A 24,755-nucleotide genomic window follows, 5' to 3' on the forward strand; every position below is an offset into this window, starting at 1 on the left:
AATGTGGAGTTATGGCTAGGAAAGTTTTAGATTTATAGAAATCATGTACTTTTCATCAAATTTTAGAGATAACTTTGATGAATCCAATGCCAATGCTCTTAGGGTTTCATCTCTTCTCCCTTGTGCCGTGCAAGCTTCTTCTTCTTTCTTCTATATTCTTCTGGGTTCTTGTTCCAGCTGCTACCGACGCTGATTTCCTCTTGCAATCGGACCTTAGCCACGCAATGCAACCCGCTTCAAGCCACCACCTCCTTCTCTCAACTTCCTTCTTCCATGTTTTACTCCGTATCGTTCGGGAATGGACTCTGAAATGCACTGTCATTGCCGCCACTACACTCGTCCGCACCATAGCCATTCTCTCCTCCACAGCTTGCTACCGGTTTTACTTTCTCTACCCATGTGACACACAACTACCTACTACCGCCCTTTAAGCCATTCACAGTGGGAAGCTCCAATGGCCGAACCGCCATACTCGACCTATAAATAGGCCACGGGTTCCCTCAATTAAACCTTCCATTTATTCGTCCTCCCTCTCTTGTATAAGCTATTTTTCATCTCACTTCTAGGTGTTTAGCTTATTGTTTTGTGAATGTTGTTTGTGAGTCCGAGAGTTTGAGAAGTTTTTGTCGTGCTCTGTTTGGTCCATAGTTGTGAGCTTCACTCAGTTTCTTGGTATTTTTGGTGCTTGTCGTGAGTTGCATCTTCTATCCATTTACACCTAGACTGAAATCCTCTTGCGAAAAACTCACCAAAATTGCCATTGCTGCCACTTTTGGCAACATCTCCATTTGCGCGATCTTTCATAAATTTTTCATCTACATTGTAAGTAATTTTTCAAAATGCGACCTGTGAGGTTTAAAATAGCATTATTATAATTAATTGTAAACTGTTGGTTTGAAATGGGTCTTGGGTCGTTGAAGTGTTGAGATTAAATTGCAGTTGATGTTGGATTTGGGCCGGATTGGAGGATAGGATTACACTTGTAGTTGGTTGTGAAACTGTGTATTTATAAATTATTGTATTTTATGTAAATGAGCAATTTACTATATCATCCAATATTTGTTGTCATGCATATTTATTGTCTTTAATAAATTGTGCTATGAAGTCACGTTGTCTGTTTGAAAATTGAAACTGGTAGTATTAATTATGTGGGTGTGTGTGTATCACGACCCCAAGCCGAGATGGAGCATTATCTCGGTAGAGCTCCTCTAGTCACTCGGGAGTGTAATAGACTGACGTGACGTCCTCTGAGTTGTCGTCGAGCGACGACGGGAATGGACGAGACGATAACGCTCTCGTATTAATTTCGTGGCCTCTTGCTGGCGGGGTTAGAGGATATTTAGCCATGTATGTGCCGGGCGCGAAATTGGTCATCGCTCGTTATGAAATCATATGCACGGACGTTACCCGTGGTGTGATGAAGAGAGCCAAGGTATGCAATGTTCTATAGGGGAGACCGTAGTGCATGCATAATAAAATAATTGATATGATTGGACCAAATGAGATTTTTGGTATGAGTGATTAAATGTGTCTTTTTGAAAAAAATATAGATTTGTTTCCTTCATATTTGATCGTATGTGGACGTGTTGGTGGTATTAATATGTTTTAAATTTCTTGGATGTGGTTTTGGTTGATTACTTGCTGAGATATCATAATCTCATTCTGGTGTATTACCCTTCGGTTCTGTCTTATAGTACCGTAGATTTTGACATAGAGGCTGAGTATAAACCTGAGGGACCGGCTCCGCCGGAGGCATGACTTGCTGATATGTTGTTTGGCGATATGGGATTTGTTTCCCTAATGTTATGTTGTTTTACTGTAATTATCTGTCGGATGACTGTATAACTCTTGTAAAGAGTATTTTATTGTTTTGAACTTTCTGGTACTTAATAAAAAAATGACCTTTTTATTTGTCCACTGCGAGTATTATATTGTACACTTATTGTATGTTGTACACATTCTGAGCACTTGTTGTTGGGGTGCGGATCCATGTGGTCATCATTCCGGTGTCACGAACTCTACTAAAATAACACATGGAGTCGCGGTGCCACAACTAGCATGTGTGTGTATGTATATGCGTTTTATATGCATAAATGTTTTAAGATGTATAAATTTTGTGTACTATATTTGAAAAAAATTGAATTATCCATGCAGTCTGAGAAGAAAGATTAAGAACACCCAAAACGTGCAATAAGATTCAAACAAATAAAGTTTGATCATCAATCCACAACAGTTAAGAAATAGTGATCTCCAAAACAGGTTAACGATATTTATCATATCTACATACATATCAAGTCGTATCATAACATGTATGGATCACCACATATAATCGGTTTTTTTTTTGGGAGCGTGTTGTACACGTTGGTGAAGGTGCAATTATTTAATTACTTAAAGAAACGTGCCGTCAAATGTAACTACTCCTGGCGTTTTCCTCATGTTTATATTAATAATGTTTGTTCCCATGAGAGTTCATGTGTACTTTAATTAAATATTATTAACATGTTTTATGTTTTCTATATAAAATGCTAATCTCCAACCTTGGCCTTCAAATCACCATAAGTTCATAACCCTTGCTGCTCTCCCCCCCCCTCTCTCTCTCTCTCTCTCTCTCTCTCTCTCTCTCTCTCTCTCTCTCTCTCTCTCTCCCTCCTGTGTGTGTGGTGTGTTTTATGAATATATGGCAGCTAATTTGAAAATTTGTAGCGTAATTTTTTTAGCTGTCGTGGTGCTCAACGAGCAAGAAACAAATGGGGCATTATCAGCAAGGACATGGAGAAAGATCTATAACGCCAACAGGAATGGACCTTACTTGGGGCTGGTGATTCCAAACCTATTTGAAATGAATCCTCTTCTTCAATCGCCAAGCTTCACGTCCAGTAATTTAACATTAGATTTTGATGGTAAGTATATATATATGAACATTGTGAAATAACTTTAAATATTCATTACAAGCTGCAAGATGTCTCTCCCATCATGCTTGCTGATTATTTCTGTTTTATATAGGGGTGTGTATTGATGAATAATCTTACATAATTATCTGTGGATAAAGTCTTGGGTATGTTTATAAGAAATGAATAATTCTCTTTTGTAGAACCGATTTTATGAGATGAGTTTGACTCATAAATTTTTACATAGTATCAAAGTTTGCCACAGGACGAATGGAAATCCACACTACTTATTCTGTGACAAGGATCAGAAAAAAAATACTGGCCTACACATGAGGGAGGGTGTTAAAGAATAATTTCACATTGCCTGTGGTCAAAGTCTTGAGCATGTTTATAAAAAATGAGCAATTTTCTTATAGAACCGATTTATGAGATAAATTAGGCCGACGTATTTCTTTAGTGTGTACTTGCTACTCTCACTAGATCTTTCATTCCTTCTGTATGTTCGAAGGTAGGAGATTTCGGTTTGGAACGATAGGCGAAAAGAAAGTCATATTAGCCATGACAGGACTTGGCGTGGTATTGTCCGTTTGAATTTCTTTTATTTTGCTTCATCTCTTCACCGATTTTCTTTCGACAAATCTATAATATGTCCTCGTTTTTTGTGGGATCTTTGCCCATCTAGATAAATGCGGGGATAACTACACAGCTTTTGTTGAGCCTTTTCAAGGTAGAGGGAGTCGTGCATTGTGGCATTGCTGGAAATGCGAACCCATCCCTCAACATAGGTGATGTAACCATTCCTCAGTATTGGTCGCATACCGGTCTTTGGAGCTGGCAGGTACTAAAATTACTCAACATGTCATATTCATATTTTGGCAATCATTTAACAAAGATTCTCTTAAATTCTTTGTATGTTTATCTCTTTTCTACTTAAATTTTTTTTTCTAACATGGGACTCGATTCGATCCCCATGAAAAGGGGTCATTTATGCCCTCATAAAAGCTTTATTGGAAAGAAAGAAGTCGATATATAATCGAAGTTTGTCTTTCAGGAGTTGGTAACAATGTGCCCATATATTTGGTGCAGAGGTACGGGCAAGGGCCTAAAGATGAACTACCCCTCGAGTCAGATGGAGACTACCCAAAGAAAATTGCGTACTTGAAGTTTGCAAATTATACTGTAAATGCCGCTCATGTTGCCTCATATGACAACCTCCTGAACAACATTTGGTTCGAAGCCGAGGAAGTTTACCCCATTGATGAGACTCCTGAGGAGAGGCAGCATACCTTTTGGGTCGCCGTTGATCCCCACTACTTCAATATCTCCAAAAAGCTTGAGGCAAGTTGGTCATCCATCCCTTTTATTTTAATTAATTCCTTTCATTAATGTTATTTCTAGCTATTTAAATAATACAAGTGGTGAATTATTAGCCTTTTTAATTTTAACCACCATAGTCAAGATATATGTATACATGTATTTATATATATGTATTTTTCAGGTTCTAAAACTAGAAGGATGCACCAGCTCAACAACATGTTTGTCGGAGACACCGAAAGTGACAACTGTGAAAAGAGGAACGAGTGCCAGCATTTTTCTGGACAATGCTGCTTATCGGAGCTTCATATACAACAAATTCAAAGTCCGGTGGACATGGAAAGCGCGTCTGTGGCACTCATATGTCTTCAGCAAAAGGTGCCTTTCATTGCTATTAGGGCTCTCTCGGACTTGGCCGGTGGGGGCTTGGCCCAGTCCAATGAAGCCAACACCTTCACCTCGCTCGCCGCAAATAATTCAGCTAAGGTTGTTGTGGAATTTATCAAGCTATTATCAGCTTGTGAGTTTGGTTACCAAACTCATCTCAACTCATCGTTACAATTTTTTCAAATTTCAATACAAAATATAATAAATAATTCAACTTTTTCAAATTCTAAAATAATAATAATATTAAAAAATAATATTCTAACAATATTTTATCATCTCAACTCAACTCACTTCAACATCTAAACACAACCTAAATGTACCAAACTAAGGCCAGCAACTCAACCACCTGCCCCCTCTATATATATTGTTTTTTGTGTTATTGGAACATTGAATAATTCGAGGTATCGTACGACCATCTGCCCCATATAACCCATATAATTCGAGGTATTGATTGTGAACTTTTTTATAATGGGCTAACATAATGAGGAAAATGATTGTGAAATGAGTCTCAATATCTCATCTTATCTCATCCTATTATAAAAGACGTGAAATATTTATTATTATTAATTGATGATAAAGAATTATTTAATAGTAATAAATATGTCACATTTTAAATAGTAAAAAAAATTAGATGATAGAATGATGTATATAATTTTTTTTTTATAAAGGGCTAAAGCTCAATACTGAACAAAAATTATTTTATAGCCAATTTATCTCAGAGCATGTGCATTTTACCCACATTATGCCCCATTTGCGGCAAGCATTTCTACTTTTCCTTCTCCTTTCCCTATACGCTTTTATTTCCTTCAATATACACGGGGTAAGATGAAAAGAGAATGCACAGACTGAATTTACAATTCATGTTCATCTCTTACCGAAACTACACAGAATGAATTAGTCATCCCCTCCATCTAAAACTACACATCTTTCTCCTTTACAACAACCATAAGCCTTACAACAGACAAGGAAATACACGAGATTAATAGAGCCCAAACCAGCAAGAAGCCAATAATAGTAATCATAGTGTGCCTTATTGATGTTGCTTGAAACCCAACTTTCACCTCCTCCTTTTCTAGTAACATCATCAACAGTGCTCATTACGAAACTAGCCACAAAATTTCCAACAGACATCCCCACTCCAAATAGCGTGGCAGCAATGCTAGACATGGTTTTAGGCAATTGTGAATAGTACAACTCAGTTTGCCCAATTGCATTGAAAGCCTCGGCCAAGCCCGCAAAGACATAATGATTAATGAGGGAGCAGCCACATTGCTGACATGCTCACCACGGCCATAGGGTCATCAGAAAATCCTTCCTCAATTGCAAGTTCCCGTCGAATGCTCTCCACAACTGCAAGTGTAGCCACTGACATGCAAGAAAAAACAAGCCCAATTCCCATTCTCTGTTTCTCGCCTAGGCGAACTGGTTTTCCACTGATTTTCGATGCTAGAGGGAGAACTACTCGATCATACAGAGCAATCCAAATAGTTAGAGATATAATTAGAAACATGCTGAAGGAGGCGGCAGGAATTTCGAAGTTCGGAGTTATGTGTCGATTCATGGAGGCTGCTTGGAGAACTGGAAAAGAGTTTTGACTGAAAATTGCAGATATCATGATTCCAGTTGACCATAATGGAATTATCCTGATTAGTACTTTGAGATCTTCTACTTGATTTACTGTACAAAGACTCCATGGCTCTGAAGCTCTTCCTTCTGGGGTTAGGTCTTGTAGAGGATTTCTAATGATGCATGCTTTGTTTAGAAACCTAGGCAGTCAATGAAGTAAAGGCAGGGTAAGGTGATGCTCATACTAGTCAAGACAACTCTATGCTTACACAGAATAATACTGTTATGCCCAAATATTTTCAATAGCGTTAATAACACCTTGAAGTGTGAATGAAGAAACTAAAATACCCATAAACAACGAACACACGTTTTATCACGCCCATTGTAATGAAACGATTGAAAAAGACAACCACGGAGCAAGCATGCATGGTTCAAGCATCCAACTATTGTTTCCAACCCTCCAAACCAACTTAATTAAAACAGTTGAAAACTTACCTCCAACTCTAACCCAGAAACAATTTCTAAAGAAAAAGGTGGCTCTATTCTATGGGGCTCAGAAAAAGGACTCCCACATCAGCTTGTAAGAAACTACACAATGAATTAAACCAGAAAGAATGGCCTTTGAAGCATGCTTGACAAATTATCTGCGCAATAATCGATGTGACAAGGAATTCTAGTCAAAGGAGAATCAAGATAAAATGGTAATTTGATGATACCTTAGTTTTTCACTCGGCACGAGGGGCATTGAGCCCTTTATTTGATGGTACATTCCAGCTGTGGCCTGAGATGATAATTTTAGGTGTCTATTTCTGTAAGAGGATACAAGAACTTGAGCCAACCCAGTAAACAGACTTCTAGTAGCCTTCAACTTGAGATAGAATGGAGAAGCCAAGAAGAATGAAAGAGCAGAGAAGAACATGAGCAAGGCAGGAATTCCAAAGCCCACGGTCCACCCCATGGTATCTTGAATATATACAATAAGAGTCACCGCAATCAGTGCTGACACTGAGGTTGAAACATAGTACCAGCTGAAAAGCCTCTCTAACATGCCCGCATTTCTCATGTTGTCCCTCTTGTCTAATTGATCGGCTCCAAATGCTAAGGAGGATGATCGTATGCCACCAGCTCCTATAGCCATGAGGCCAAAAGAAAAATACAAGAGCAGAAGTTGGAAACTAGTCGGGAAGTTACAACTGCTGCTGCGTAGGGTGCATGGAATCTGTGCTTGTGGAGTCATGGTTGTTAACCACAAGAGAACCATTCCCTGATACAGAGAAAAGTGAGAACTGTATTGGGTATAAGTTTCCTCGTGTAATGTGAAAAACCAAAACCAAAATGACAAAAAAAAAAAAACAATTTTTCTTTAACTTGGCGTATCAACTTGTTTCTTGACGCTTCCGTGCAACCAATTTTAAACAGTAGAAACGCTTCAACCTGAGAGTAGTCCGGGCATGAAAGGTAAGAGTTTTATTAAAATTCTATGTCTCGCAAACTCATATTCTAATGGGTTTAGACTATTCAAATATTATTACTGAATTAATATGTAACAGTTGACACGAATACCTCCATATCTAGTCACAATATGACTCGAATGTCTAGATTTCTTGATGACGAGAAATATATAAATAAAACTGAGAAGTTAAGGATTCTTATTTACAACATTATTATACCTCTAGCCATCAAGAGATATTTAGAAGTAAAGTTATTTGAGTGATCATTCTCTCATAATCAAGTTAGATTTTCTATCAAATTGAGATGAAGAAAGATGTCTTTTAATTATTATTATTTTATTATCGTGGATAATAAAAAATAAAAAATTAAATTATTAATATTTATATTAAAATACAGAAAAACCAGTCAGACGTTCAGCCTATCATCCAGCATAAACTTACAAGTTCTACAGAAAACTCAGTAATCATTAACATTGGTCTTGCTAAAAAACCATTTTTGATACCATGAGCAGCAGCGTATCAAAGTTGTCGATCCGTCCCTGATTCAGAATATTAGTCACAATTTACCTGTGATCGTTAAATGGAAAAAGTAGGTAAATGATCTTGATAGTTTCATCGATCTTAAAGGAAGGGTGAATCGCAAAAGAATATGTAATTTACGAATAAAGACATAAATTTAATGATTATCATTGTCAATTTGGGAGGAAAAATAATGAAATATAGTTTTCAATTTCTTTTACAAACATAATACACGTTCATTAATGCCATAGACTTGTTGGCACTCATATTTCCATTCACCAACCACTTCAAATTAAGTAGGAAATTTCTGAGTTTAAATAATTTATAAAGAGGATTGTTACATTCACAAATAAAATATATAAAAATAATTTTATAAATTGACGTAATTTTATTTGATTCGTTAAATCTATTTTATAATAAAAATAATTTTATAATATGACGAATCACATTAAACTATATCAATTTATAAAATTATTTTTATATAAACATTTTATGTACAGTATATCTCATTTATAAATTATAGTGGAATAGAGGATGGCTCCACGTATATAATGAAACAAAGGAAATCTTGTCGAAATCTGGCAGATATTTAGCCATACGTGTCAGCTTGTGCTGCATGCCGGCCAGTCGAAAATAAAGCATAAGAAAATTGCGTGGGACTTCTGACATTTGACCTTTTTTTTTTTTTTTTTGGAAATTTTCCATTCTTCATACTAAAGAAAGAAAGAAACTAATAATGGAAAAGTTCACTGGAAATGAAATTGGATGGAAAAAATTTACCAGGAAACTAGCGATGGAACCAAAGCCGATCATTCGGTACCGACCCAAGCAGGAATCGGCCAGAAAAGCACCAAGAATCGGCATGAAATTGGTAGCAGCTGACCAGAGGAGGAGGACGTTGGCCGCAGTGGGAGTTAGCATCCCGAAGTCTCTCGTCAAATACAGTATCATGTTTGGCAGCAGCCCAACACTCGCCGCCCTTTCAAATGCTTCATTGGCTGCCACAAAAAGAATCAATAACCTTTCAAAATCCGGTCATGTAAATTAGATATAGGAAGATAAAAATCACCATAATTTAGCAGAACACTCCCCCCCCCCCAAAAAAAAAAAAAAAAATTGCATGCATGGTGTACTGTAGCCATACATACATACATGCATGCATGCATATATATTTAGTTTGTATGTTTTGACTGGTATGTGTGGGAGGAGGAGTACCTATGATGAACGGCAAAGTTCTGAAGCCGCCCTTGGGGGTGCCCAAAAGTGGCTCTTTGATCATATCTTTCTCATCTGCCGGACTTTCCATTATTAGATTCCTATCTCTGCTAACAGCATACAACTCCGGGCGGGGGGGTGTGGGGGAGAGAGAGAGTGAGAGAAATGGTCGAGCGATCAGCAACTGGAAAAGTCGGTTTGGTTCGCTTGCGACCTTACATAAGCTTTGCTACACAACCTCCACCACACTCCACACTCCACACTTTTTTAAATTTTTTAAATTTTTAATATTTTTTTAAAATTTTTTTTGAGTTTATTCTTTTTAAATTATTTCAAATTTTTTATTCATTATTCATATAATAAATATTTAATAAAAGAAAAAAATAATAAAAATTAAAAATAATGTGCAGTGTGGAGGTTATATGAATAGTAGGAAGTTGAGTAGATTTTTTGTACATATATAGCATTGGCCGAAACTCGAATTAATGCATTAATTTTTACATTATTTATTTCTTTATCACTACTAACTTTTTCTTTTTCGAAGCATGCATATTAATGAGATGATAATTTTATATGAAATAATTTTAATTGAGATATTTAATTAAATTTTTAAAAATAAGAAAGAAAAAATTGAATAAAAATATTATAAAATTAAAAAAAATTAATATTATTTTTGTTTTGAAATTTAAAAAGATTTATTATTTATTATATTTTATTTAGAAGTTTGTAAATGTTATAATGATTAGATAATGATTAGATAAAAAGTTAAAAATTAAAAATTAAAAAGTATTTTATATTTGAGTGATGTGTATGAATGGAATTATGAGAAATCTTGATATCTCAATTCATTCCACTTTCCAAACATGGCCTAAATCAACAATAAATAAAAAAATTACATGTGATGCAATCAATCTTAATTCGCACAGGAAGTTAATTGGGCGTACGTGTAAATGGTTTATGATTTATGTTGTAAATGTGGTAGTAGTTAAGGGTGTATTCTTATGCCTTTTATATCAATTTTTTTGAAGTGATGTTTAGAAAGAATAATTACATGACCATGAAAAAAAAAATAATGATATATATAGTCGTGAAATATGTAAGCACCGTATAATTATTTAAAAAAAATAAAAATTATTATTAAAAAATTAATTTTTTTTTCAAGTATTTTGTCAAAGATGTGTCTTGTAATTGAGCTTAAAAACTGTTTGGTTCATCGGTGAAGTGGTCCATCAACGGTACCGTTAAGATCTACAAGCTAATAGGATGTGAAGCCTGGAGCACGTCATCCGTCAAAAAAGCTTTCCAAAGTCAATATTTTATAAAATATTTACATAAAAGAAAATACTAAATAGTCTTTCCTCTCAATCTTCGGCTCATGTATTTTAATTTTTTTTAATTTATTTATTTCGTATTTAATGATTAAAGAATTAATTATTAGTGAAGTTTTATAATTTTTTTAAATGATTAAAGTCGTTAAAAAATATTTAAAAGAAGATTACACAAAATAAAAATAAAAGAGTTTCAATCAATGGTACGCACAGCAATAAAGGCTGGGCAGGTTAGGAACATCCTTATATAAAAGTTGGGTAATGCTACCAACTTCTTCGTTTTTGTTTGACTTCTCCGCATATTAAGGTTGTGTTTAGATGTTGAAGTGAGTTAAATTGAGATGATAAAATATTATTAAAATATTATTTTAAAATTTAAAAAAGTTAAATTATTTATTATATTTTATGTTGAAATTTAAAAAAATTGTAATGATGAGTTGAGAGAAGTTAATCAACCAAACGAAGCCTAAAATTGAGTTTTGATGGTGGAACTCATCTTAATTTATCTCAATTTAATTATTAATGAAGTTTATTACTTTTTAACTTCTTATAAAAAGATTAAATTTATCTCAATTTATTTTATACATTTAAATATATATCTTAATTTATTTATATTTATACACATTTAAATGAGATTTACAAAATATTATTATTTATAAATCAACTCAAATCATTTCAATACTTAAATGCAGTTAGACTTCATGTAATGAAAGAACAAAAGAGCTAACACAGACAAATATAATTATGGGTCTCCCAAGGAAATCACAGAAATGGACAATCTCAGATAGAACGGACCTATTTAAGATTTCAGATTATGTTCATGTTTAAGGTTTTCAGCAGGATGTTTAGGAGAGAGGTTTAAGGTCTGTTTGGAGTTATGTTAGGAATTTTAAAAAGTATTTAAATAGTCTTAAAAGTCTTTTAATAAAAAAATTAGAGTGTTTGGATATCACATATTAAAACACTTTTTAATTTCAAAAAAGTTAAAAAGTATCTTTAATGTTTTTCTTTAAACTTATTTTTTTAGATAAATGTAATTTGAATTTTAAATAGGTAAAAATATTCATATAATTTTTAAATAATTACAAATTTTAAACTTTTAAAAATATGGTTTTAATCTTTAAAAAAATCAAATAATCATAATTCCTATCTCAAAAACACTTTTTTTAATTTATTTTCAAATAAATATAATATATTTGAAAGTACCTTAAATACATGATTATCAAACAAAAAATAATTTTTAATATTATAACTTATTACTTAAACTATAAGACAAACACTAAATCGATAAATTATATTTCTCACCGTAATCTCAAGCACGTAGGACCAGGGGGCCTTCGGTCAGATTCGACTTCTTAATTTTTACGCTGTAATGAAATCATGACCTGATTTTAAGATGATTTTATGCTGCTTCGTCAAAAGCTAGATTCTCTCTTGGTTTCGGGTGAAGGTCTGGTCACGAGTTGCAGAAAGCTAATACTTAAGCAGATCGGGAATTCAGTGGGGAAAAAAAAAATATTCATGTTATTTCACTGTTCAAATAAATTTTTTTTTATCTGTTTTTGACTTTTTTTTTTCTTTTAGAAAATCTGTTTTTGACTTTTAATCCAATCGATCTTCTAATTAGAATTTATTATATGTTGTATTAAATCTTTGTACCGCTGCCACATTGTATCATTATTTATCATTTGAAAAAAATTTCTCTATTGCTATGGACTAAATATACTGTCGAATTACGTAATATACTGTCAAATTACGTAAATCTTGTATTGTGTATTATTTTCTTTTTCTCTTATCGTTGTTCACGTTTATTTGCATATTCACAAAAAAACAATTTTGTTTTCCTTTATGTCGTGCATCGCTTCTCCCAAGTCCTAAACCATCATTTTCAATACCTATTCAATAAAAATGAAAACAGGTTGTACCCAAAATGAAAAGCTATGGAGACATTCCAGAGTGGCCCAGAAGGGAGAGAAAAGATGCTAATGTACAGGTGGCTTATTTTGGGATAACAACAGCCGACAGGGTAACAGAATTTGAATGTAAGAGTGAAGGAGATGAACACTCATGGACAGAGGGGATCAAGCATATGTTGAATTGCTCTGCCAACGTAAGATAATGCTGACTACATGCCAAAATTTGAATCAATGTCAAATTGAATTCTGGATTTTTTTTTTCCCTTTTTGTTTGTCCGTCATAACAAGTGTTTTGGAGTGTATATTTCATTTATTTTATGTTTACAACAAGAGATGACAATAAAACATTTATATCTACTGCTACATTCATGAACAGAGTCATCTTTCAACAAATTGCGTAGGACGTGTTCTTTCCATCTGGCCGTTCTGGAGATAACAAGTTTGGCAGAAAGTGAGATTCTACAGACAAAAATTATTATGATGATTCCATAAGGAGGTCGGAGGCATAGCAGCTATCATAAAGCTTTGGTCACTCCAATTCCTTTAAAAAATCAATATTATCAACAAAGGCCTGCAGATGGAGAAGGGAAAAAAAGGTAGACAAAAAAAAAAAAAAAAAAAAATCGGATTATGTGGATCAATATATCAACCAAAGACAAGAACAGGCCTGTAAAAGTGTAAAACCATTAGTGCTAATGCAAAAAGGTAAATGTAATTTGATGCATAAAACCTCCAGAAATGGTGCCTCCAAACTCACTTATCAATGCAATGCAAGTACACCAGTAAGGATGTCTTATACCCGTGCATGTGTCTATTTACCTGTAAGCTACGAATCGCTTTAAAATGTTGGTCAGAAATCTAGGTAAATGGTTGAGGAACGTAAAAAGTCAAAAAAAAAAGGGGGAACATGGTGGAAGCCAGATTTAATGTTTCTAATTTCATGAAAGCAAGTGCCAATTTGAGGAAGAATAGCACCTGGCCTTGGAGATTTCAGTTACCAAGACTTCAACTTTACAGTGATGCATGAAATTCCAAGTAAACCTTAAAATAGTGAGTTTCCACCTATTTTGATTTTGTGGCTGTTATTAAACTGTGTTTTCCTGCTCATGCGCACCACTCCTACGGTTACTGAGTTATATCAGGTGTCATAGTTCTTGAGAGATATAGTTGAACCAGTTACCGAATTAAGAGTAACTGTTTCCCTATCACTATTATCTATATCATATCAGATTACATATATTGTATTAGAATACATATTTTGTATCAAAAGAAAAGATAGTCCTTTTTTTTTTTTTTGTCCACAAGGAATCAACCTATGCAAGCAAATATCAGCAAGATGAATTCAAAATTCCATTTAAGCAAACTCCAAGAATATTGTGCATGAATGCTTGAAGGGAAGTAATAACTCACTACAGTTTCTCATTCTGGATCTGCAAAATGGATCAAATCACAGCTAAAAGAGTAAGAGGCCATACCGATTTCCAACCATCAGGGTCCAAGCAAGTAGTAATCTTGGTGTTGATACCTGGCAATGGCCCAGGTTCACGTGTAATCTTTCCTCCAAAGAGTTTGATTGCATCTGCACTCCTATAAACATCATCTGTGCCTAATGCAATCTGCCAAAATATAGAAATCAGCCAGTGTACATGATACCAAGAGTTTGCCTACCCAGGGCATATATATAAATCATAACTAAACTTCCAATAGTAAAGTATATTGTAGGCAAAGGAAGAGAATTCACCTGTACGTAACCATTTCCTTTGTTGTACTCTGTCACCCCATTGTTATATGTTAGTTTAAGCACTACATTTCTATCTTCAGGACCATAACCCATGATGGCATTTGTGTACTGGAAAAGGTAAATAAAATTCATGTAGACTGGCAATAAACAGATGATATTAAGCTAAACATTTCAACCTGGATGGGAAAAAAATATGAGATGACTGAATCTTTGTGAGATCGTCAACGGTGTACCAAGGGTGTCTTTAGAGTATACCGAATCAATATAGCTATCCTTCTTTTGACACAGAAATGCAATCTCACAATCAATATTAAATGGAGTGCTAGTCCAAGGTCCCAACTGAACAAGAAACCATCTTATCACCCTCCTTTTAAAAGAGAAGTCAATTCTAAATGTTATTCACAAAAATGAAATTATATGCTCAGACGAGAAGACTATAGTTGCATGGGAATTTTAAAGGCTCCAAGACCACTTGTTTGAACAAGATAAGTCATGTAAAGTTATGAGAAGGGTGCCCTACACAGCTACTGCCTGACAAATACCCATTGGCCCATTGTCTAAACATGCTTTAGAGAGAGAGAGAGAGAGAGAGAGTCTTTAAATTCCAGACTTTGAGGTCATGTTGAAAGTATCCATGACATGCTTTGATCAAAACTTGTACAACGATCGCAGATTATTCTGCTGCCCAAAATATTATTCAGATTTATCATAAACACAATTATTTCACAGGCATACAAAATATCCCCGGAGTTCTTTAGCAATGATGTGTCGAGTTACCTTGTACTTGGGGTTATCCCATTTGCTGAGAAGTTTCATGCCGAAAGCCTTCAAATTCAATAAGAGAAGTACATAAACTCCAGATCAGTTGGCATTATAACTGCCGAACACGGCTTAAAAACCATCTAAATCTCAATAAAGAAAGGCGTTCATCAACAGCATGGAAAACCACTCACCTTTTCATAGAAGTTTATGGACCGTTCAATATCACCAACTCGAAGCATCACCTGGCACAAGGGCTCGGGAGTTGGCCCCCTCTCCAAAAGCTCAAATTTATAACCATCACGATCTTGAATTGTAGCCATTATTGTAGTACCATCTGCAACAGGAGCAGGTTCCCTGATTACTTTCCCCCCCTTCACCTTTACAAGATCCACCGTTCTAGCAACCTTCTCCGAGATTCAGATGCAAACCACAGTAAGTTTGTAAAATTCTTGCAATAGAGCATTGGTTGACAAGAGATATAAATGTAGATCGAATGCAAGTGACACCATTAAGGGCTCGTTTGGACACTTAATTCTGTGAATAGTAGTGAAATGATTTGTAAATAGTAGTGAAATGATTTGTGAATAGTAGTGAAATAGTTTGAGTTAAGATGTTTTATTGGGTTTTGGAAAAGAAGAGAGAAAAAGTTGAATAAAAATATTATAAGGTTAAAAAATTGTTTGAATATTATTTTTGTTTTGAAATTTGAAAAAGTTGTATTGTTTTTTGTGTTTTGTTGGAAGTTTGGGAAAGTTGTATTGAGTTTTGTGTTTATATAATAATTAGGTAATGATTAGATGAAAATTTTGAAGATGTGAAATTGAAAAGTATTTTGTGTTTGAGTGATGTTTGGAAAGAAAATTATGAGAAGTTTTAAGCATATCTCATTACCCAAACAAGGCCTTAGTCTGAAGTGCACAGAAGACAAATAAATGATACACTTTTGATAACATGTCCTAACTTGAGAGGCATTAAATTCTTGAGTTCATTGTTTACTGATCAACATATTTTGCTTGCAAGGGTCTTAAAACTAGATGCAAGTTTACAAGTATTTTTCAGAAAACACGTGTTGTTAGAATAAACCTGATTTCCAAAATAAAGATGACACAGATGATGGCTAATACAATTCCATGGCATTGATTAAACACTATCTGTGCCATTTATACATGAATTTGAAACGCAACACCACTATATGAGACAAAAAGAATCTACATTTCATGACATAGGCACTTACATCCTCAACTGCAATACCAAAATGGCCAAATCCATTTCCAATGTCATACTTGTCAACTCCATAATCTGCCAACGTAGCAAAATTAAGAGAAAAAGCAATCAAACAGCAAGGAACTGCACTATATGCGTGCGTGTTTTAATAAGGATGAAACATATATGTATTGAAAAAATTAATAGAAAAGGATGACTTTACTGTAGGTAAGTTCGACACCGAAATGGGAATCTTCGGGTCCATATCCAAGAAAAGCATTTGAAAATCTCTCCTCTGGTATATCACGTTTTCTTAACAACTTCATCCCTAAGCATTCAGTATAGAATCTGCATCTCAACAAGCCAAGTTATCCATATGAATTAAGCATTACTGAAACTGTATTTATTGTAATAAATAGACGTACTTTATGGTCTTGTCCAAGTCCCCAACACAATAGACGACATGGAGCATCCTTCTGTTGTCATTTTTGACCCACTCCATCGCACCTTCCTCTAAAGCTGCGGCAGCCTTGCTTGTGTTTTCCTCTGCTTTCAACAACTGAGATGCTTTTACATCAAGTAACTGTGCCTGGGGGAGAGCTGGTGAACCACTTACAGTCCATTAGTGCAGGGAAAGAAGAATACCAATGAATATCGTCTTTCAAAATTATTAGTCTCAAAAGAAAGCGATTCATCATCTTATCACTGAGAACCGAGAAGCTAAATCCCAAATAGGAAAAGAAAATCCGCTACACTTCTTTCTTTTCCTGAGTTTTCCCGGGTAGAAAAAGAAAAATCTACTACGAAGTTCCTTTTAAAGGCAAATGAGTTTTTTCATTGAAGGCTTTAGACTGAAAATAAAATGTAGGTAGAACAGAAATAAGAGTTTAGCCTTGGCAGATTACCGGTACCGAGGTGAAAGAGGGTGAGTCTTCGAGAAGGGCTGTAAGAGGAATTGTGCACAGAGGGATACTTCAGAACGGGTGGCGAAGGGGGATGAGATGGCCTTAGCGTCGACAAATTTAGAGCAGCTGATAAGGAAGCCATTGCTACTCCTACTACCTCTCGCACTCAAAACTCTGCGCGCCCTCTGTTCGTCGGTGTGTGGAGGAACAGAGGGCTGGAACAGCTGGATATAAATGATTATAAATGATTTTTAGTTTAAATAGACAAATTCTCGCTTAAATCTTTATTTATTTATTTTTTAATAGAGCTTAATTTTTATAAATTACATATGCAAAATTTATTTATTTAAAATTTGTATATAATATTATTTGTATATATATATATATATGTATGACCTTAGGACAGAAATGGATGGCAAGTTAAATACTTTGTATTTTAAAAAGAATAATTTTTTAAATTAGTCATTATTCATTATCCCATACTCCACATTTTATAAAAAAATAAAAAATTCAAATATCAAATATAGAGATAAATAGTAACTGATATATAATAAAATTTATTTTGAAAATAAAATTAGTTTCGCTATCTTGAAATACCTTTTGGTACGTGATATTTTTATTATTCTAATTTTTGCTATTTATCTCACAGTTAATAACGCAAACAAACAGTGCTTAAACAATATAAACAATAAAAGATGACTTCCCCTCCTTCAAATGGGAAATGATAAAAGATCAAAAGTCGTATTTGATAATTAATATATACATATATATATATAAAGTAATTTGACATTATAAAAAGATTCATAAAACAATTCAAAAAAACTATTTCATAAAATGATATGGTTTGATGTAGTATGACGTAATGGCACATCACAATATGAGGTAGTTTTTTTTGAATATTTTTTATGGACTAATTATTTTCCTTCAACTATTTATTAATCAATAAGTGTTAACGTAGAAAGTATATCATTTTTTCATGTACCATAACAAATTAAAACATATGATAATTATGTTTTCCAATAGATTTATTGAAAAAAAGTACGTGAGAGCATGAAATTGAGAAAAATAGGCCAACCTTATATAAACCCAATGGACTCAACACCGATCCGAATGACACGTGAATGACTCATTTTGTTATTCGAGTCGTGTTAGGGCAGGTTTGGGGGTGGGATGAGACACAAAATTCTCATCTTATCTCATCTTACCCCCAAACCTGCCCTAGTGTTAGCTCTTTCATAGCTCGAATCCGAATAACCCAATACAAATCCAAATAACACAACACAAATTGCCGTCCCTGTACATTGATGTTTTTCATTTCTAAATCTTGATGATATTTGGGCGGTTATTTTTTTAGATTAATGATGTACCCTCAATTATTTTACAATGCAATTTATAATTAACCACTACAATCATAGCACTTCATTAAAAGGAATTTTACTTTTATAAAATTGCCAATCATTTCAATCATTTCTATAGAATTGTAAAAAAATTATAAGTATAAATTTGATTATTTTTTATTTTTTTAAGATAAATGATAGTTGCAGTCTTGAGCGTGCAATTGTCATGCAATCACTTCAAAAAAGTGAATAAATATGAGATCCACATAAAAAAATTAATTTTTTAATATTGAACCTATTTCTTTTAAAACGATTGTACTGCGCTTGTGCACTCTACGACTATATATAGCATTACTTTTTTTTTAATTGTTAGAAACTATCAAATTAATTGATAAATTAACATTCGGTCAAAATTTTTGGTTGAGTTTAAAGGTATTATATAAAAAAATAGATTCATTAAATAAATCTTAAATATTTATTATTATCCTTACAAATATTTCAAACCACGTTAAACCAACAACTAGTACAATGATCTTGGGCTTCCATTTCAGAACAAGAACTTTGAGTCATCTTTTTCCTAATGATTAAAGAAAAGCTGATTCTCTATTTTTCAATGATACGAAATTGGAATCTCAATTTTTTTTATTAAAAAAAATGATATGTACGAGTGTATAAACATTTTGCAATTTATTTTTAAAAAAATGAATAAATACAGAAATTATAAAAAAAATTTAATTTTTTAAGCGATGTTTATACTTTATACACTCTACATACAACAGTATCTAATCTTAATCATTAAAAAATGAGTAGACTGGTGTCGTCCAAAATAATTTGGATTTCATTGGGGCTTGCAATGCATATGCCAGGTGTCAAGATCTGGCAGCGAAGAACTGCGGATTCGACAGCGGCCAAATGCTCAACCGCGCGTGTACTCATTGTCGGTCTTAAAGTCAATAATAATGGTCGCGTTTTCTGTAAAAATTCTAGTAAACCAGATCCCATTTATGTTGTCCAAAGTGTCAGCGTTAGCGCTTCAAAGAAGTATCAAAGCGACATCATTTCACGAAAAACCAGTAAACAGAAGGGCGTTAAAGCTCAAGAGCCAGGTGATTTCTCTGCAATCTCTATTTTGAAAGATGAAGGACGATAAATCTTTGGTTGAAAAGTGATTTGTACAGCCCCCCTTTTTTGCTCTATGCAGGCCCTGTTGTTTGATTAATAGACTAATGGGTACTTTTGTATACTGAGAAGGATGATGTTTTTATTCTGAACATTCTTTTTTCTTGCTTGGCGAAGTATACAGGCTTAAAGATCCTTATTTTTTTCATGAAAATTAGGAATTATAGAGTATGTTGTTTGATTTTGAACTGTGGCATCTGACTTTATTAGTAATTTTTTCTATGAGTTAGAACACTGAGAGTGTAGGTAAGTGAAAAATGTGTAAAAGTTAGTATAACACAAAAACCTCCATAAAACTAGACAATGGTAGAAATCTAAGTTGATGTTATTCATCATAATTTTTTCTGGCCTGCAAGCTCTTCATTGATATGAGATAAACTTCGTGTTGTTTGCATCTAAGTGCAAACTTCTTCTTCATAAATGTTTCCCATTTCTAATGCATGGAATTTTCGATTTTCTGAAATTAGCATGATTTTTTCTTCCTGCATGTCATTCATTGTCCATGTCTTTCTCTTAAGTGCATTTGAGGAGACTCAAAATAAATTAAGTTGTTTGTCAATTAGGAAAAGGGCTTGTTTTCCAGCTAAACCTTGGGATTTGGGATAATTTGCAGGGTTGGTATGTGCAGTAAGAATCAGTCATTAATAAATACTGTGGTTTCTCATAATGGATCGACAAGTTTCATCTTTATGTCAGTTGAAAACAAGGAGACTGCCATGGCTTATGGGCATGCTGTTTGCTGTTATTATAGTGTTCCAATATTGTCAGCCTCCCAGTGGTAATGTTCTGTGGTCTTTATATTCTGCTGGTAAGGCTTCAGCAGTTGGAAATAGTAGCTTCCAGATTGAAAATCCACCATCTAAACCTGAGATGATTGGTAACATGACACTTTGGAACAGTTCAAACTCCACCAGTACACATGTTATTAATGAGAGAACTACTAATATTGGAATGCCTGAAGTAACAGATAAGAACCCTAGGAACTTTGTTGTATCAGAGGAAAATGGAGGCCAAAACAAATATTTAGGATTAGATGAGAATAACGGTGCTAATAAGGGGCCTTCATCTGAGAATGTGGAAATGGTAAACAGAAACTATACAATTTTTAATGGATCTGCACCAGAGGAGGCTAAAGAACCTAAGCAAAGCTTTTATCAAAAGAACAATACTGCAGATGGTCATTTTTCAGTAGGTAATGTTGGAAACAGAACTAATAGTTCTGTACCAGAACACATTGGAAGCTCAGGTGATCATTTTGCAACCACTTCACCTGCAATACCATCTACAAATTCATCACCCGATGCAGTTTCTCCCACCAGCATGGATACAGATCTTAGAACACCTTTTGTTGAGTCCAATTCATCCTTATCTGAGAAAAATGGAAATACCACTTCTGAGAGCAATAAAAATTCTGGGCAATTGCAAAGTGGCCACACCCCATCATCTAGGATCTCGAAGGTGACCAAGGGGCATGATACACCAACCTCTGCGGTAGTTACAATATCTGAGATGAACGAGTTGTTGCTTCGAAGCCATGCTTCATACCAGTCAATGGTATGTGTTGAACTTTCGCTTAAAATTATGTTACAGGGTATTTTCTTTGTGTTTCCAGTCATTATATTAGGAGGGATTGGATTCTTTACGAACAAATTGCTTCAGCCTTTTTACTTATTTTTCTATTTTGTTTGTAGACACTAAAATGGTCTTCCAGCATTGACCAAGAATTGCTGTATGCAAAATCACTGATCAAGAATACAACCATCATAAAAAATGATCCAAAACTTTATGGTCCTCTCTACAGGAATGTTTCCATATTCAAAAGGCAAGCTAATCATGTATTTTGAATACTAAGTTATTTATTATGATGATTTTACATAAAGACCTTTGTGTTTTAAGTGTTGTTTACCCGTTGAACTGTGATTAAAACATGGGATTCTCCACATGAGCAGGCAACATTCAAGTTAGGGTCACCCCCTTCCCCCCTTCTCTTCTGATCTCCTCCCTGCTCTACCTTCACAAAGTGACCAGGCTGATAAAAGAATTGTTGGTTGTCCTTTTTTGGGGATGTATGGACTTGGTGTGAGAGTGGTGGTTTAATGACTTTCTGTAGAATACTGATGAGATAAGTTTTAAGTTATGTTTCTGTTCATCAGTATTTTTGAGAATTTATCTGAATTGTGTTGGCTTGGACAAACTGGGGATAAAAAAGATTCACACAAGATAAATCAGGATGATGTGGTGCACTAGTCGGCATGGATGCTATTACTTGCTACAAATATTTGTATCATTGGTCTGCCAAATTCTCTGGATGTTCTCCTTTTCCTTCTCTTGTTTTGCAAAATTTGAAATGTAAGACCTACCTCAATCGAGTCAATCCCACCTGTCATTACAACCCAAGTTCAGACCTTGGGGAGGTGTCTTGCTTGTTCCACATTTGGAAGAAAATCCTTGTTTACATGTCTCATATGTGTGATTCATTGTTACTGTATTTCTTTGTAAGATGAGCGCAAGCTGAATACCTGCAACCTTACACACAAACAGGGTATTTAGTGATACACAAGTGCATTGCAACTCCATTAATTTATGATTTTTCCACCAAAATTGCAGGAGCTATGAATTAATGGAAGGCACCCTCAAAGTATATATTTATAGGGAAGGGAAAAAACCCATCTTCCACGAGCCACCACTCAAGGGAATATATGCATCCGAGGGATGGTTCATGAAGCTGTTGAAAGCTAACAAACAATTTGTGACAAAAAACCCTAGGAGGGCCCATCTGTTTTACTTACCCTTCAGCTCTAGAATGTTGGAGATAGCATTATATGTTCCTAATTCGCACAGCCATAAGAACCTTATACAGTATTTGAAGAACTACTTGGACATGATTGCCGCAAAGCATCCTTTCTGGAACAGAACTGGAGGAGCAGATCATTTTCTTGTTGCTTGCCACGACTGGGTATGCTTTTCATCCTTGTTTTCAAATTATGTTCTGCAAATCACTTGGGGTTATTTAGGGCTTAGTGAAAACTCAAATGATTTCCATTTTGTCTTACATAGAATTTAAATGAGTTGTTCTTTGTTAGTATTTCAGATGGCCTAAATGATTCTATTTGTAGCGTGTTAGGCATCACAGCTGTGAATTTGAAGTAATGGTAGTTTTTTCTTTGATAATTATTTGTTTTGATGAACTTATAAGCTATGGTCACTTTTCTTTCTTGTCCAGTACATAATTTATTTTTCTGATAAATAGTCTGCTTACTGGAGTAAAATAAATTTGCTCATAACCATGTTCTAGAATATAGAACATAACTTGGAGTTCTTTTTGTGACAAATTGAATAATTCCATGTTTATTGTGCCATCCAAAACCTGAATTTCGGATCATTATACAATCCAGTCTCATTAGATTGATATATTGTTTTAACGAAAGATCAATTCCTCAGGCCCTAGATGAAACAAATAAACATATGGCTAAGTGCATAAGAGCCCTCTGCAATGCTGACATGGAAGGTTTTGTTCTTGGTAAGGATGTATCTCTTCCGGAAACATTAGTGCTCTCCCCTCAGAATCTACTGAAGGCACTTGGAGGAAAACCTCCTTCCCAGAGGTCAATCCTTGCTTTCTTTGCAGGAAGCATGCATGGTTATCTACGGCCAATCCTGTTACAGCACTGGGAAAATAAAGATCCTGACATGAAAATCTTCAGCCGATTGCCTAAGGCCAAGGGCAATAAGAACTATATTCAATACATGAAGAGCAGCAAGTATTGTATATGTGCAAAAGGTTATGAGGTCAACAGTCCACGAGTGGTGGAGGCCATATTTTACGAGTGTGTTCCAGTGATCATATCTGACAATTTTGTTCCACCATTTTTTGAAGTTTTGAACTGGGAATCCTTGCTGTTTTTGTCTTGGAGAGGGATATTCCAAATTTGAAGAGTATACTCCTTTCAATCCCAGCGAAGAGGTATCTTCAGCTGCAGATGGGAGTGAAAAAGGTACAACAGCATTTCCTTTGGCATGCTAAGCCTATAAAGTATGATATATTTCATATGATTCTACACTCCATTTGGTACAATAGACTTCACCAAATAAGTCGCTGATAACTAAGAAAGACAGCTGACCCCTTCTGGGTAAGTGGCAATGGAGTAGTAGACATGTAGATTTATCAGAAATTCTTTTACGATGATACTTAGCACTTAGCACATTTTTTTATGCAAATAAATGTAGAGATTAGAGAACAATATTCGTTTATTAATGGACAATATTCTTTTGTTGCAACTCTCTGATGACAAGTAGAATTTGTGTGCGCGTGCGTGTATTTCCCTATAACTAGATTTATCCTTGGGTTTAATCATTTCTCAAATAAATTTCATATCTAATTTTCAAAATTTGGTGGCTCATTTAAACAAAAAAAAAAAAAAAAAAAGGGCCTGAAGTTTTGTAGAAAACTTGCAAATGATTTTTGCCAAACTCTCAAATTAAATCCTGCTAAAGCTGAGGAAGACCACTTCCTTAATGTAGATTCTTACGACCATTAAATCCAAAAAAGAAAAAGAAAAGGTTTAATTGTGTAGCTCCAAATAATCCTCTCTTTTTCCTTTTCCTTTCTCTAATATGCTTTTATCCTCATAAATTTATCCAGTTTCCCGATTCCGTACGTCTAGCTATCCCTTCACGGTATGCACCATGTTAACGTTGAAAAGCCAGAGCTTTGGACAAAACTTCATGGATTGATATTTTCAAGTTAGCGATCCAGAATTGTTTGTCATTGCCGGTGAGATTGACAGGTTATTTGGACGGAACCAATCACTTGAAACTTACTTTTAGTGAAAGGGTGGTCCATGTCCGGCTCTGTTTAGATGTTGAGTTAAGCTGAATTTTTTTTTATAAATAATAGTAAATTAAGATGATAGAATAAGTTTTATGGGATCCATTTAAAATGAGTTTAGATTTATTTATGAGAAGTTAAAAAATATTGTAGGTTTCGCATGTAAAAATGTGTTAAGTTAAAAAATATTGTGGGTCTTACATGTAAAGAAGTTTT

At 34.5% G+C, this 24,755-nt stretch overlaps 2 protein-coding genes and 2 pseudogenes across 3 annotated transcripts; 2 read left to right on the plus strand and 2 right to left on the minus strand.

The window, feature by feature from the left end:
* Window positions 1–2,667: 2,667 nt before the first annotated feature.
* LOC109007372 (5'-methylthioadenosine/S-adenosylhomocysteine nucleosidase-like) lies at window positions 2,668–4,763 on the plus strand (the record flags this gene model as incomplete). The annotated part of the gene is given in 6 exon segments (XM_018987030.2): window positions 2,668–2,900; window positions 3,397–3,464; window positions 3,571–3,726; window positions 3,975–4,226; window positions 4,387–4,528; window positions 4,531–4,763. Coding segments are annotated over 6 exon segments (1,074 nt in total), but the record flags the coding sequence as incomplete, so codon positions are not given.
* A 546-nt stretch (window positions 4,764–5,309) lies between these two features.
* On the minus strand, window positions 5,310–9,508 carry LOC109007368 (annotated as a pseudogene).
* A 3,308-nt stretch (window positions 9,509–12,816) lies between these two features.
* LOC109007370 (probable lactoylglutathione lyase, chloroplastic) lies at window positions 12,817–17,407 on the minus strand. 2 transcript variants are annotated; one of them, XM_018987025.2, is made up of 9 exons: window positions 17,196–17,407; window positions 16,716–16,890; window positions 16,514–16,638; window positions 16,322–16,386; window positions 15,279–15,491; window positions 15,103–15,150; window positions 14,326–14,433; window positions 14,060–14,200; window positions 12,817–13,010 (listed from the first exon to the last, which is right to left on the minus strand). In XM_018987025.2, the coding sequence occupies exons 1-9, from the start codon at window positions 17,335–17,337 to the stop codon at window positions 12,963–12,965; spliced, it is 1,065 nt and encodes a 354-aa protein (XP_018842570.1). In that variant the 5' UTR covers window positions 17,338–17,407; the 3' UTR covers window positions 12,817–12,962. The 2 variants fall into 2 exon arrangements, with proteins under 2 accessions (XP_018842570.1, XP_018842571.1); XM_018987026.2 differs by having other exon boundaries at window positions 12,817–13,155.
* Window positions 17,408–19,500: 2,093 nt separating this feature from the next.
* Window positions 19,501–23,989, plus strand: LOC108985805 (annotated as a pseudogene).
* Window positions 23,990–24,755: the final 766 nt, after the last annotated feature.

The sequence above is a fragment of the Juglans regia genome, chromosome 8 (assembly GCF_001411555.2).
Source record: "Juglans regia cultivar Chandler chromosome 8, Walnut 2.0, whole genome shotgun sequence".
Taxonomy (NCBI): Eukaryota; Viridiplantae; Streptophyta; class Magnoliopsida; order Fagales; family Juglandaceae; genus Juglans; species Juglans regia.